Source organism: Thunnus thynnus, chromosome 3, assembly GCF_963924715.1.
Source record: "Thunnus thynnus chromosome 3, fThuThy2.1, whole genome shotgun sequence".
In the NCBI taxonomy this organism is placed as follows: Eukaryota; Metazoa; Chordata; class Actinopteri; order Scombriformes; family Scombridae; genus Thunnus; species Thunnus thynnus.
The window spans coordinates 27,679,757-27,696,440 of record NC_089519.1 but is presented as its reverse complement, the minus strand read 5'-3'; the positions used below and the strand labels follow the sequence as shown (position 1 = coordinate 27,696,440).

The 16,684-nt window shown below is 39.3% G+C and overlaps 1 protein-coding gene across 2 annotated transcripts in view; it reads left to right on the top strand.

Annotated features, from left to right (window-relative positions):
• Positions 1-16,684, top strand: part of LOC137179987 (protein kinase C beta type-like) — a 39,377-nt gene that overhangs the window by 10,078 nt on the left and 12,615 nt on the right. For both annotated transcript variants that reach the window (XM_067585123.1, XM_067585122.1), the window contains exons 3-6: positions 5,802-5,884; positions 9,728-9,839; positions 14,276-14,404; positions 16,171-16,327. In XM_067585123.1, the coding sequence (XP_067441224.1) occupies positions 5,802-5,884; positions 9,728-9,839; positions 14,276-14,404; positions 16,171-16,327 (481 nt within the window). The remainder of the gene's footprint in view (positions 1-5,801; positions 5,885-9,727; positions 9,840-14,275; positions 14,405-16,170; positions 16,328-16,684) is intronic.

Here is a 16,684-nt window from a genome sequence, read left to right as displayed (position 1 = left end):
AAGCTAAAGTGTGACAGCATTTTTATTTTTTTTTTTACTGTGTTTTCTGTTGCTCCAGTTCTCCGCTTCTGTCTTTCTGACACACTGCAAACACAAATGAATCCTCCACCCCCTCACATCGCCTCAAACCCAGCTGTGCCCCCATCCCTTCCTGCCCACACACACACACACACACACACACACACACACAAACACATAAACACACACACAGTCTATCTCTCTCTATATCTGTCTTCACTTCTTTTCCTCTTGTTATCTCGTTCTCTTCGTGTTTCCCTCTCTTCATTCACTCTCTTCACCGTTTCTTGGATTCATTTGCTTTGTGCACTCAGTGCCACAGATGGACAGAGTTTCATATTCACACTGTTTTACAATCTGTTGGGTCTGGTGCTATCTGTTGGTTTTTGGAGGCCTCGGTTGCACAAGCAGAGTCAAAACTGCTCAAACCAGAATCCAGGTCCAGAGGGGTGTGTCGTAAAGAGAAGCAGGCATGTTGTGAAAAGAGTGAAATAAACTGAACTAGGATTGATCTGTTTCATAAAGACATCACGGCCGTAGAGCGGCGCACATTAAATATATGATCTGTAGAGTAAACCGCCGCAGTTAACAAAGTGAACTTTGGGCAGCATGTGTCAGTCAGCAGGGAGCCCGGACTCTGACAGAAGTAGTTGTACTTTGCTCCTCTGACAGCTCTGCGTGTCGCTCCGCTTGTGATTTAAACTTAAACTTTGTGGGTTTAAGTCCCACTTGAGCTGCGTGAACTTTCTTTGTATCATAAGTGCTGAAAATGAACATTTATTAGATGAAACATACCTTTAAACAACTAAAAGGACCACAGACAGGTCATTCATGTTTATGGTTGTCAATCGATTAAGAAAATTAACTAATTAATCGCATAATTTGCTGTGATTAAACGCGATTAATAGCATTTTTCTCCTTAATATTGAAGCTTGTAATAATGAATATTAAAATGGAATTAATGTAGAATCAACACCAAGGAAGTAAATTCAAATACTGTTGATTAATAGCATCTTTTTAACTTTGACAGATTTCCAATAAAACCATCAATGCCTTTGACTGTATTTCTTATATGCACTAACAGAAATAATAACAAAACCATCAAGGCCATTAAAATTAGGTATCAGCTTAGAAGGTTATAATTTCTTGTGCCTTTAATCTAAATGGTAATTAAAAACAATAAATGTGTTCTGTGTTCAAGTGCCAGTTGAATTTCAACAAGGTCCACAATAAATCAGGCAAATATGAAAAAAGAACAATATCCTGGTGAACAGACTGCGGTGAATGTGGAGAGTTAAATTGCGAATTGAATTAACTTGAGTTAAGGCAGACCTGCCAACCATGGGAAGATATTTAACGTTAACAACGTTTGCCTAAAGTTATCTCGTTTGCAAGCCAGCTTGCTTGTTCAACAGGCATTTAATTTGGCAAAATAACGTTAATAAAGTTATATTATCCGTGTGTTGCAGATTGTTAAACGTGACTTTTCATTCATAATCGTTATCGCAGCCAAACTCGTAACCGTATTGAGGAGAGCAGATCATGGCAGGATGGGAAAACAAAGTGAGTTTATGTGCCGCAGAAATAACTTTACCTAGAAAGTTACCAAGAGGTGTGCGTGTGTGTGTGTGTGTGTGTGTGTGTTGGCGCTGTAGTCTATAACTACTCCAGGAAAATTTCAAGGAAAGGAAACACCCACCATTGCAAATTAAGTCCAATATGTAAGGATGTGAATGTGATGACTTCTACAGTTTAAACAGCCTTGTTCATATTCAGCCTGTATTGTTATTAGGTCACCATTAAGTAAGAGCCTTCCTATAATGAGAACAGTTGATTAATTAGCTCTGAAATATTTATGTCTTATCTATCTATCTCTTTAGGCTGGTTTAGTCTTTTCAAATCAGCCGAAAATCATATTTCCGAGAATCAAATTGGCTTAAAGTTTGATTATTGTAGATGTGTAAACAATAGAAACTATATAAACGCAGCAGTAGTGGTAGTTTAGTGTGTCGCCTGAGTGAAATTGTGTTCCTTAGTCAACTATGTTCAGGGTGTGAAAGACAAATGAACAAACAGGCATTAATGACCAACTAACAATATCTGCAAATATTTCTGTAAACAATCTTTTATTGGTATCAAGAATTTTCATATAAGTGCTTCCCTCACTTTTTTTTTTGTCTGTCCGACTGCTGCATGTATGCAAATGATGTGCTGTTATGTGTATGTATTCAAATTATGTACAATAATTCATTGTGCTGACAGCTGTGATTTGCATCTGACGCGTCCAGGTCGCTGATGTGGTACTCATCGTAAAAATTCATCCAGGGTTGGCAGGTCTGCAGTGGAAGCCTCAGGTCGTCTAGTTTCATATGATACCGACATCTTCACTAACTTTAAAACTGAGAACATTTTTGGTTTACACGAGTGTCATAAAAGCCTCCGTATGGTGGAAATGCTGTTTAAAGACATTCAGATTGGCTGTCTGACCCTTTTAATGAACTTGTGAAGCGACATGTAAAGAAAGTAGCACTGTGACGATTAATCAACTTGTCGGTTAATTGATTAGTTGACAATAATTAAATTGAATTGCCAACTATTTTGATAATCGATCAATCATTGTGAGTTTTTTAAGAAAAAAAAAGTCCAAATTATCTCATTCCAGCTTCTTAAACGTGAATATTCTCTGGTTTCTTTAGTCCTTTATGACAGTGAACTGAATATTTTTGGGTTGTTGATAAAAAAAAAACATTTAACGACGTCACCTTTAGCCTTTGAAAACAGTGATCGACATGTTTCACCATTTTCTGACATTTTATAGCCCAAACCACTAATTGATTAATCGAGGAAATGATCAACAGATTAATCGATAATGAAAATAATTGAGAGAATAAAAAGAGAGAACAAATGATTGAATTGATTGATGAATTACTGCTCACCGTTGGGTGTTTATGATATACGGAGTAGTGAATGGGTGAACGTAGGGGTGATTTCGTCTGAAAACTAACCACGTTAGTCTGGAGGGATGCGTTTCCATGGTAACTGAGCTCAGACTTCATGAAACGGGATTTCCTGAAAATCGGATTAATATCAATTAATTAATAAGAAAATAAGTCTGATTCACTAAAGTAAACCTGGTTTAAACTGGTGATCTTACTTTACTGCTGTTGTGATTCACCTTCACGACCTTTCACACACGTAAACATCAGCGCTCTGTTGCTTAACTGGGAGAAACCCTCGGAAAATGCCGCCAGTCGCCACGGTTACTCATGAAAATGTAACGAGAATGTGAATAATTAAGATCAAACCAGAGCGTGATGTCACCGTGTGTGTGTGTGTGTGTGTGTGTGTGTGTGTGTGTGTGTGTGTGTGTGTGTGTGTGTTTGGGGGGAGAATGGGGAGGTGGTCTGTCATAGGCTACTTTCAGGGACAAATTTCAGACTAAAGACCAGTAGTTTGGGGACGGTTTGTCCAGCCAGGGGACGGAAGCTATGTCCCCAATTGGGGGAAAAAGCTGATTTTTAGGTCAGTGGTTGAAGTTTAGGGGAAAGTCTCCAGAAAATGAATGTAAGTCTAAGCAATGTCCCCAAAAGTGACCTAGGACAACTTGTGTGTGTGTGTGTGTGTGTGTGTGTGTGTTTTGTTCCTTCTTAGTATGAAAGTTGCCACATGTGTGCTGATATTTTCATAATCATGTTTGTCAGTTTGTTAGAAATGTTAACTGTATTGATGTCTTAATTCCATTTCTTGTTGACGCTGCGAGTCATCGTGAAGTAGAAGTAGTTTAAATCAGGTCTATGTAAGAATACAGCACTGATACGAAGAGGAGCTGCAGTAGAGAAGATTGTCCTTCACTGATCTGCCCTATTTATCCAAATGGAGTTCTGGTGTTTGGTCATGTTCATGTCTTTGTCTGTGGGGAAGCGACTGATCAAAATTTAAAGGGATGGATTGTACTATATTTCCATCTGACCCACAGTGAGACAAACTCAGGGACGTGTTTCTGTTTGACTCTTGTGTGCAGCTTAAAGCCATTCTGAGAAACGATCTTAATTCATATTCATATTAGAGCTGCAATGATTAATTGATTGACAGAAAATGTATCGCTTATCACTATTTTAATCATCAAATAATCGTTTTTTTAAGTAGAAATACCAAAATTCTCTGGTTCCAGCTCCTTAAATGTGAATATTTTCTGGTTTTTTAGTCTTCTGTGACAGTAATCTGAATATCTTTGAGCTGTGAACTGTTGGTCGGGACAAAACGAGACATTTGAAGACGTCATCTTGGGCTTTTGGAAACGGCAAACTTTTTACAATTTTGTTAATCGAGTAATGATTCAAGTCATAGTTTAAGCTTAAAATACAAAAGATTTACTCGTCCCAGCTTCTCAAATGTGAATATTTTCTGATTTTCTTCATCTTGTATGATAGTAAACTGGATATATTTGGGTTTTGGACTGTTGGTTGAACAAAACAAGCAAGTTGAATCGTCGACTTGGGCTCTAGGAAAATGTGACGGACATTTTTCACAATTTTCTGACATTTTAAAGTCCAACAATTAATCAATGTGACAAAAACATATCAGACACTCCAGACTGAATTAGTCCGACTCTCTTCCTCAACTCCTGTGTAGATACTTGTGCGTCTTCCAGCCTGTAAAAGTCAGCTCATAGGAACAGAAACCTCTTATGAAAAGCATTCGAAAATTCTGAAAAAACATGTTTTCTGTAAAAAATCTTAAATCCTATTTCACAAATGAAATTTGAATATGTCTTAAACCCACATGTGGCGATGTCATGCAAAGTTTTTCTTTTCCTGTGTGAAACATCTGAGAGCCATACGTGACTGCGTGTGAGTTCATCACTTATTACCTGGTGTTTCACTGTTTACTTGAGCTTTAAGACGCTCAAAATGCAACAAGATGTTTTTAGACTTTTTTAGACATTTGAGACAAGACTTGGCTATTAAACCGCCTTTTTATCCCACATTTTTCTGTCTGATGTCTGATTCAGATGTTCCCGACCAGTGATTTAAATCATAGCCTTTATGGAAGCAGCTGTAGAAATAAGCAGTTTTATAAACATGCACTTCACTTAGACCAGCTATTTATCTTCAGAGGATTTCTAATGTGAGAGAGTTTCAATGTATTTCCCTGTTTTCGAGCACAGCTGCTGCTTCTCTTGACATTCATGAACTGAGCTTAAAATGTCCTAAAATTTCCCCCCAAAAACCCGACTATCTTACAGGTGTTGTTATGTAAGTGCTTCCGCCATCCATCCAAAGATATTTAGCTTTTTTTTTTCTCTCCATTTAGTTTCCCTATAAAGAGGATCAGCAACCATGTGTTAAATTAGGCCGAGAGTATTCAGGGTATTTATTTCAGTCCGTCACTACACCGGGTGATTTTCAGCACAACATCAAGCAGCGAGCGGGATCACACAGTCAAATCACCAGGTGTGGAGCTCGCTGCCATTTGGAGCTGCCAATGTGTGAAGATTCCCGCGGCAGCTTTAATATTATGTGGCGTGATTTTTTGAGATGTCCCACCATCATGCTGTGGTTAAATTTGAAATCATCTAAACCGAAGCAATAAAAACTAAATATAGACGTCGACGGCGAGGAAGGGGGCAAACGGAAACTGCTGAAATATGAGTAGCCTATTGCGCAATGACTAATGCCACATAATTGATGTATTGATTCATCTGTTTTTGTTGTGTTGCCTTTTTTTTTTTGGCATTGCAAGGAAGCCTGAGGTGACATTCGCTCTTTCTTCTCCCTCCACAGTGTGCTGTTTTGTGGTCCATAAGCGCTGTCATGAATTTGTCACCTTCTCCTGTCCGGGGGCCGACAAGGGGCCCGCCTCTGACGTAAGTAAAGCAAACACCTGAAAAAGATTCACACATCTCTCTTCCTTTATTTTTTTACGTACAGAAAAGCAGATTGTTTCCTGTTTGTCTGTGAATTCACAGTGAAGCAGATCAGTCGATGTGTTTGTGTTCAAGTTAAATATTCATTATGCGCGCGGTCACTGATTGTTTTGCTGTTGAATGATGGATTTTAGGTTATTAATAAAATTAGCCAGGTCAGCACTCGCTTTAGTACCTTTGTGTAGTTCCTGTGTGTGATGTTAGATGAAAACACACACACACACACATACACACACACACACACACACAGTCACTTGACCTCTCTCCCGCTGACCTGTCGGCTCCAAATCACATTGAGACGTGTCAGTAAAGAGAGAATGTGCTGCCTGGCTGCCCCAGGTTAATGAGCCAATATCTCTTTCAGACGTGTACACACACACACACACACACACACACACACACACACACACACACCATGCTCACTTTAGGGGACATTACATTGGCTTACATTCATTTCCTGGAGACTAGACCCTAACAGTAACCACTACTTGTCAAACCATAACCTGTAACTGTAACCACTGACCCAAAAATCAGCTTTTTTGAGGACACACGACTTTTACAACTGCAACATTTTACTTAATATTAGTAATCTTAAATTTTCATAACAGGGACGGTACAAAAGAAAATGTGATTCCTTCAAATCAAACATTAATTAAATGTGTACGTTCTGCTTATAAATGCTAAATATGGGGACTTACAGTAAAGTGTTACCAGTGATATTTTAAGCAATAGTGTGCTTCCAACTCTTGTGGCAACAGTTTGGGTAAGACCCTTTGCTGTTTTCAACATGACCCCGTGCACAAAGTGAGGTCCATAAAAAAATGATTGTCTGAGTTTAGTCTGACCTCAACCTCATCCAACACCTTTGGATCAATGATCTCGCTGATACTGTTGTTGCAGGAGACGTCTTTCTCACTGCAGACATTTTGACTTGTCATATGTAAAACACTTCCAGTAACATTAAGTAAGTAAACCATGATAGTGTGACACAATACTAGGGGTGGGACAAAAAAACGACTGTAACCACTGTATTTTCCGTACACTGGCCATATATCGATACATTTTTTTTAAACCGCTCAGAATAGATTCAGCTACTTTGGCTCACCGCTACCAGAGCGGAGGACCTGGAGGTGCTGAACAGACTGGTGAAGGTCAGATGAACAGCAGTTGTAGGTGACAACAAAGAAGAAATGCACCATGAGCAGCTGCTGTCAAACTCTCCGTGTCCGTGCTGGAAACACAGAGAGTCCGCCGGAGCTTCAACAGTCACTAGAAGCACATCTGTGGCGCTTTGTGAAAGTTTCTGTGTGATACCTGTTGTTGTAGCTGAGTTACTACAACACTGTCGTCACAGCTGTCACTCGTCAGCCCTGAATATCTTGTAAATCTCTGAATGTAGCACAGTAAGTTATTGGTGGGTCGCGTGTTGTGTTTACTGCCACAGAAAAATAAATCTTTGAGTTATTAGCACAACGTCGCCTTTCTACTGTCTCTTATCAGGCCTACTAAGACGACCAGCAAATTGAGGTTTCTTTTCTGTGAAACTAATGTATTGTTAATGAACATTGTACATTATCTGACTATTTCGTGCCATTTGAAATAACTTTTTATTCTTCAGTTACAGATATTGTAATATATTGTAGATTATTTCTTTGTGATATATCGTGTATTGCAGAATCGCCTTTATTGTGATAATATATCGTTATCGTGGGAACAATATCGTGATAGTTTTGTGAGTTCATCTGTGATTCTCACCCTTACACAATACCAGGACCCAGAAACTGAAGCAGCTAAAGTGAATTCAGCCATCATTTATTTTATAATTTACACCTTTGCTTTTCCTGCGATCACGTCAGAATATCTTCTGTGTAAAAGGTCTATGTGAGCAAATCGCTGCAGCCGCTGATTAACAGAGATTAATGGCGAATCCTCCTCTGTTTCTCTTTCTGAATTGTGGTTGAGTGAAATAATATATCATTAATGAGGAAAATATTAATAATATTAATATTAGTAGACAATAAAGAGAACAACACTCACATGAAGACGTCCACCAATGTTGTTGTTTCTTCTTCTTCTTCCTCTTCAAATGAAAGGCAGCACTACTTTCTGCAAAGCTCTGTTTTCCCCGTACACACTACGACGCCAAAAAGGAAGAATTTTACTTTAAATAAATGTTTATTTAAAACCAGCCTACCTCAGTGTAATATGTTACCATATCATCACACTTACAGATATCCCACTGAGCAATAAAGGTAATGTGTGAATGGTTGCGGATCTCTTCAGGTGGGTGATTTATGCGTACATGCAGATTCAGATGACGTAAGAGCCGATCCACGCAGCCAGGTTCCAATATCTTGTCGAAAACCTACTCAGGAGTGCGGAGGCTGTTACAGCAACAGATTAATGCCCATGAAATTTAAAATAAGATGTCACATATGGGTGCAGTGTGCAGGTGTACACATACTATTGTCCACGTTGTGTTTCTGAAAACCTGGGCAAGAAAATCCAAAACTTTCTGTTATATAACAACAATCATAACAACAACGACAACAGCAGCAGCCAGGGAAGGATGCCAACAGGACTGTGAAGGACCGTGAAGGCTCGGCCCAGAACCCAGTTTTTCCTGTGAGATGAGAAAGCAAAAAAAAAAAACCTCCAGGGAAGAAGCAAAGTTAGTGACATGCATTGATGTTACATGAATGCATACAGATGGAGAGGAGGAGAGAGGAGCTCAGTGCATCATGGGAAGTCCCCCAGCAGTCTAGGCCTATAGCAGCATAACTAAGGGCTGATCCAAGGTGAGCCTGGTCGGCCCTAACTATAAGCTTTATCAGAAAGGAAAGTTTTAAGCCTACTCTTAAACATAGAGAGGGTGTCTGCACCCCGGACTGAATCTGGAAGATGGCTCCATAGGAGAGGAGCCTGATAGTTGAAGGCTCTGCCTCCCATTCTACTTTTAAAGACTGTAGGAACCACCAGTAAGCCTGCATACTGGGAGCGCAGTGTTCTAGTGGGATAATACGGTACTATGAGCTCTTCAAGATATGATAGTGCCTGACCATTAAGGGCTTTGTAAGTTAGGAAAAGGATTTTAAATTCTATTGTAGATTTTACAGGAAGCCAATGTAGCGAAGCTAAAATGGGAGAAATGTGATCTCTTTTTCTAGTTTTAGTCAGAACACGTGCAGCTGCATTCTGGACCAGCTGGAGAGTCTTTAGAGACTTGTTGGGGCAGCCTGATAATAAGGAATTGCAATAATCCAGCCTAGAAGTAACAAATGCGTGGACTAGTTTTTCTGCATCTTTTTGGGACAGGATGTGCCTGAGTTTTGCGATATTACGTAAGTGAAAAAAGGCGGTCCTTGAGATTTGATTTATGTGGGAGTTAAAGGACATATCCTGATCAAAGATAACTCCCAGATTCCTTACAGTGGTGCTGGAGGCCAGAGCAATGCCATCTAGAGTAGTTATATTATTAGATAATGTGTTTCTAAGGTGTTTAAGGCCAAGCACAATAACTTCAGTTTTATCTCCGTGTGTTAACGTTACTGTACTGTTGACCTTTTTCGTCACCTCTCTCTCTGTTAACTACATCTTCTGTGTTCACGAGAAACAACAAAATTTAAGCAATATAAATTTTACACACATGAACCACATAGTGTATAAGGGTCATTTACACTTTTGATGTTGTCCAACCACTGATGATGCCTCGATTACTTTATACAAAATTGAAATTTGTCCCTGAACTTCACATGTTTCTCTCTCTCTCTTTCTTCTCTGCAGGATCCTCGTAGTAAACACAAGTTTAAGGTCCACACTTACTCCAGTCCCACCTTCTGTGACCACTGTGGCTCGCTTCTCTACGGGCTGATACACCAGGGAATGAAATGTGACCGTATGTACACCTGCGCCTTTGTGTGTGTGTGTGTGTGTGTGTGTGTGTGTGTGTGTGTGTGTGTGTGTGTGTGTGTGTGTGTGTGTGTGTGTGTGTGTGTGTGTGTGTGTGTGTGTGTGTGTGTGTGTGAGCTAACACAGTTTGAGGCTGTGACACAAATAAAGGCTTGTGTTATTGAGGCCATATGCAGAACTTGTTGGTTTACCTGCTTTGTATGCCAAAGGGTAGCATCTCTACTATTTGGTTTGTAAGTCTAAAACCTCTGTGGGCAACATGAATGGCCTTTGAGAAAAATACCACAAATAAGGGTGTGTTAAGCAGACATGGTCAAAGTACCTCTCAGTACATGCTTTCTTTGTTGTCAGATCTTATCTTCGGGTGTTTTCTTTTTATATTAGCTGAATCTAAGAGTAATTAGCAGGTCAACTACAAAAGTTGCACCTTCACCCTAATCATTTTGTAGTTCTTCTTATTTTCTTTCTTTCTTTCTCCTTCTTCCTGTAAACTATTTATGTATCAACGAACTTCTCCTTTTTCTGTGATTGCTTAAGTTAAAGATCTGCAGATACAATTTTCATTTTCAATTTCTGTTAAACTATTCTGTCATCAAAACCACATTTTCTATTTCTTCATCCCCTCATTTCATCATACCTGCAGGAAAACATGAGTTGGATGTCTCAATCTAAGTTTAAAAAGTTAAAGCCGGTGTATTTACAGGCACTGAAGTAACCGCGTTACAGTCGGTTTTCTACAGAGAGCCGATTTCATAAAGAGCTGATATTGTGGAAAACAAGAATAGCTTTGGTATGGATTAGGGTGACGTTGGGAGCCCTTTGAAAAAATGACTCTTACTTGTTGGGAAACACAATCTTACTGTTTTGAAACATCCTGTTGAAATCTCTTTGCAACATCAGGTTCTTCCTCTTCATTCATGATCACACTCAGGTTCATAAACCGCTGTATACCGTCCAGCTGCAGCCGTTACTCCATGTTGAGACATGGCGTAACGGCACTTGCATTATTCATTAGGTAGTAGGAAGTAGGTGGTCATAAAATATGCCGATTTTATGTAAATGGCTTCAGAAACAGCCTGCTGGAGGACAGAGGAGAATTTGGGCTGTAAGGAAAGATGGATTTAGAGAAATCTAAACAACTTTTTGGTGAATAAAATGTCACAGATATGTTTAAAATAGACTCAGTATTTATAAATATGAGCTTTTTATGAGTATGCATGTGCATAACAAAAGACAGCAGACAGAGAAAGCACAACACAGAGCAGCTGGATGAAAGGATAGATCATTACACAGAGCGACGTGTCCGATTTAAAACAAAGCAGCCTGTAGAAGTCTAAATGAGTCAGTTTCCAACACTAAACAGTTGACTCTCCCTCACTGAGCTGTCAGGCTGCTCCGACACAGACGCGCTCACCCAAAAAAAAAAAAAAAAAGAAGTCAAAAATCAGTGAGCCGTGCTTCCAAACTAAGGCTGATGACAGGGGAGTAATCTGGTTACTGATCTGTGGCATGTACACGCAGATTTGCAATAACATCTTCCCCAGTTACCCACAAACCCCTGCTTACTGAAGTGTGAAGTTTATCTGCTTTTCTTTGCTCAGTAGTGTTTATAAAAGCTCTGTACACTTCCTAAAAGTACCTGTACACATTTCAAACAAATCACTTTCTGGCCTTTAACTGTTGACCTTTTCACATATTGACAAACTTTCTGTTTCTGCTAATTTACCTGAGGTCAACATGTGCATGCTGACTTATGAAATTAAAGGAGAGGTTCATATTTTTTTGAAGTCTGTCTTAAAACGATAATCAGGTGCTCATGTGAAGCTAGTTTTCTTGTTGTTGTTATCATTCCTCTTGTCCTAACATGCTTTCAGTTTAAGTGATGGATGTCAAAATCCAAAACATGTATTTCAAAGTTTATCTGAAGCTAATACGAGACTTCAGCAGTCTGAATAAGTCAAATCTTCTTCCAAAGTTAGTCGTATTATTGCAAACTGTCCTCTTTGTGTTTCCCTGTTGAGTGGCAGTAGAAGGATGGTAAACAGAAAGAGGGAAAAGCAAAACCTGTTTCAATGTTCATAAGAGCATCGTGACCTTTCGTAAACACGAACACGTCACACAAACTTTGGCTTAGACCAGATTAACATTGTTACTCAGAAAATGAACAAATATTGAAACGAAATTGACTTTGTTTTGGTACCAGTTTATGCTATTTTGCGTTTAAGCATTTAAACCCCAGATTACCAGATATATTGAAATGAGATTGCGTTCATCATTTAAAACAATCGACCTGCTCGTGAGTCACAATGACGGACGGTTGAACAGATACCGTGTAGTCGGCTTCTCTTAGTACTGAGCGAATAGTTTAACATTCCTGTAGTTCCTGTGCCATTTTTACCGCTGACCATTTGCCTGCTGTTTGCAAATACAACGCAAACAGGAAGTGGGTAAACTCTCTGTAGTGCTGCCTCCAGCTGTCACCGCCATTATTTAGTGGGGAGACAGTTCCTCATTGTATCAGTGTCATGTATGTGTTTGATGGACTTTGACTCGGCCCCCGGGAATACCACAGTTTTTATTCATTTATTTTTAGTCAGCAGGTGTACACAAAGAAAGAAAATAGAAAAATTCTTGGGTTTGAGAGTTTAATTAACACAATTTACAAATATGTTTGTAGGTTATATGTTTTAGTTCACGTCAACATACAACTTCAAGGTCAATTCTTGCAAATTTGATTCATGTTATCAAAGATATACTAAATAGTGGAAATGCACACTTTATAGACTTGTTCCTGAATTCTACTTGCTAATGTTACATTAATAAATATGTAAAAATCATAATTATCAAACAGCATTAAAATGATTGCGTTTTTGGACGTGCATTTTTGATGTTTTCTGTAATAATTACATTTTTTTTCCATACAGTATATTCACCGTTAAAGGATATGTCTCTGGTGATATTCTATAGTTTTCTTATTGTCAATAAATCTCATGTGCAGAGCCGAACCAGCAATGAATTGACCCTACTTACAAGTATTGTGTGTGCATCCAAAATCTGATATATCGTATCCCCCTGTGTGTAGACCTCTGTTGTTGGCCAAAACAATTAAAAACACATTAATGAGCCAAACTGGGCTAATGGCTTCCGTAGTTTGTTTAGAAACAGCAGAGTAATAACAGCAATCACATTTACAGTCTCAGGAGAGCAGTTCCTTCTACAGCAGACGCCACTTAGCCAGTTAGTCAGTATATGATCTAATAAAACAGAAACATGATTCCTCATACAAAGCAATGATGACCTTCTCTCTCTGTGAAACAGATTATTTGAATTTTTTTTGCAGGAAGCAAGAACACAAGTTCACTAAAACCAAAACCGCCAATTTGACTTGAATCAGCGCGTAAAAAGTTATAAGAAATAAGATTTGCCTCCAAGATAAGATGTGTTGTTCATTTAAATGCTTGTTTTTTTTCTGAGGCAGCTGTTTTTAGACTCTGTGAAGGTTTTAACAGCACGTGTAGCTGGTTAAAGCTGAATAGCGACGTAAAGATGCGTGTGTGCATGACTGGTTTGAGGAACTGTTTGATGGAGATACAGAATAACATTCATGCAAAGAAATGATCATTTCAAAGGTCACTCTCATGCAACATAACACACACACACACACACACACACACACACACACACACACACACACGCACGCAAGGCAATAAATTACCTCACTCTCCACCTCTGCAGAGCCACAACACCACCCACTGATGTGAGTGATTGACCTCAAATGTTGTTTGTCCAGAGCAGTCTGACATCTAGTGGACAGTCTCAGTTATTACACACACAGTGGTTGAGTTTATTCCCCTCCAACGGAAATATTATTATATTTTTTTACAAGTAGAATCTAAGATATTCCTCAAATGGTGTCAGTTCAACACTTTAACATTTTGTCTGAAACTTAAACATATTAAACTTACTATATACTTTATATTATTGTGTATTTCATGCACTTTATTTACTTTATTCTGTGACTATACTGTTATTCTACTGATTCCACTTCTGTCTAGTCTGTAAATCTAATAACTATTAAATGTCTGTCTGTCCTCCTCTGTTTCTCTTTCTGAGGGTTTCTTTGTGGAGCATTTCCTTTTTATGAATGGAGGGTGCTGCATCTGAGACGTTTTGTGATTTTGGGTTATGTAAATAAAATTCATTTGACACTCCTCACCATTGTATCATCACAGTAGTGTACGACGTTAAATTACTGTCACGTTAAAATGGATTTTTAAGCTGCCAGATTTGAAAAAGTAATTTAGTTAACGATAATCAGACGTGTTGTTTATGAACAAGTGCTTGATAATACAATAAGTAACTGATGGTGCTGTAATAATGAGAGAAATAATGCATTTTGTGTGTGTGTGTGTGTGTGTTTAGATTGTATGATGAACATCCACAAGCGGTGTGTGGCCAACGTCCCGAGCCTGTGTGGGACAGATCACACCGAGAGGAGAGGACGCATCCACATCTCTGCCCAAATCACTAAGGACACTCTCACCGTCACCAGTGAGTGCTCTCTCTGTCCGTCCATCCCTTCATTTTCACTTTTTCTCTCTGCCACACACACACACACACAGACACAGACAGTTGGTCCACCGAGAGGGAAAGCGCCTCTCAAAGCTCTATCAGCCCAAGACTAAAACTGGAAAGTCCATTAGTCGATCAATGATCCAACGATTGACCCACATCTCCACTAGGACATGCGTCCACGTGCCAGCTCTCTCTCTCTCAGACAGCTGCGGATTGATTATGGAACAGAAACTAAACTGTTGTTAAGTGTTGTCAAATGTAGCCAGAGTTATTTGGGGCAGGCCAGAGCCGGATTCACAGCTTTAGATGTAGGAGTGTTGCAGGTTCACGTCCTGCTGTCCTCTGCAAAAGGACAAATAACAGACTCCGGGCCAGATTTACTGAGTAAACGGCATTTACGTTGAGTTTGTGGCCGCAATCTGTGCGTATTCAGAGCCAGATTTACTAAGACAGCAGCTCATTACGTGGACACATTCTGCGAGGGAAGGAGAGCTCAGCAGGTGCAAGTCAGTTGTAGGATTTCTATAAGATCATCAAGCTCAGAAAAGAAATAACAACGTAGTGATTTTCATTACATAACATATACTTTGGACGCAGTTCAGATGCACCTGAGAAAAAAAAACTGTTACTCAAACATTGAGTGACTCAGCATTTACAAAGCACTTTACAATTTGCCTCTCATTCACCCGTTCACACTCACACACTGACAGCAGCGAGCTACCATGCAATGTCCCAGCCTGACCATCGGGAGCAACTGGGGGTTCAGTGTCAATCACTGACCCTGTGATTAGTGGACGACCGGCTCTACCTCCTGAGCCGCAACGGCTCTAGAGTAATAAAGCAAGACAAGACGAGGAGGAGGACAATATTACTCTATTACTCTATTAATCTTTAGCTTGTATCTAATTATAAGACTTAATACATTAGAAGGCAATAAACATGTTCATGGGAAACAAAAAGCAGACTACATAAAGTGATATAATAAGACAAAGACACACAAAATATACTCAAGCTACTGGAACAGGTGGAGAAAGAGAGAAAAGGGAGCAGTTGGAGTTGGAGATGGTGTTTATATGGATGTTAATACCGAGGTAAATACCGCTTCGCTCACTTAAGAAAGGAAGGAATAGTTTAGTTGCAGCCTGCAGTGGAGTTCAAATTCAGGTTTGATAAACACAAACCAAAACTCTCAAATCCACTATTCTATTGTGTTTACAGTAATCAGATATTGTGCTCATTAAGAAAAGTCTAACTGCTTCATTTTTGTCTCAAATAATTGTTTTTTTAGTCACATACAAGACGATACTTAATGCACTTTTTCACCACTAACCTTCCTTGTTGTTCTGTAACATCACATAACATGTTGCCATATATTTACGTCTGGTTTTCAGAGGCAAAGAGGGAATTTTCCTTGCAAAATTGAGCGAATTTATTAAATCCAGCGTAATACATAATCATCATCTGTTAACATGTCTCCTCTTGTTATTTGCGCAATCCTCCCTTAAATGCATGTGCAATAAAAAGAGACGCACCTCGCACACACTCGCACAAATGACACTGCGGTTCCAGTTTTGATAAATCAAGTGTGTTTGGAGCAGAACGCGTCCCATCTGTACCTGAAAAACTGCCACAAAAGTCTTAGAAAATCTGGTCCTTTATCACCAAGAAAATGAAATGTTTGTTTATCCTGGATGTTTTTCTTTCTTCTTCTTCTTCTTCTATTTCATCTCATCCCCTCACAGTCAAAGAGGCGAAGAACCTGGTGCCCATGGACCCCAACGGCCTGTCAGACCCCTACGTGAAGCTCAAGCTGATCCCAGATCCCAAGAGCGAGAGCAAGCAGAAGACCAAGACCATCAAATGCTGCCTCAACCCCACCTGGAACGAGACCTTCAACTTGTGAGACATTTTGTCATTCAGAACAAAAATTTTATTTTTGGCATTGTTGGAAGGAAACCTGTTTATTTTAAACTTGGCCTCATTTTCACTCACATGAGCACAAAGTGAACTGGAGCTCATGTCCTCAATCTCTCTCCTGTTTTTGCTTGTTGTCATCGAAGCTATTCTGGGTTACTGTGACTGCGTAGGCATGAAAACTGTCTATTGTTAGAGTTCACCAGTTTAAAAATATGACAGTGAGAGATACTGAGAATGTGGCTTTGAAATAAAAGTGTGATCTCACTGGTTTTCGTTTTTACTCTTTTACGAACGTGACTCTTTTTCTTTTACATCTGATCTTTCTCCTTCCTCTTTCCT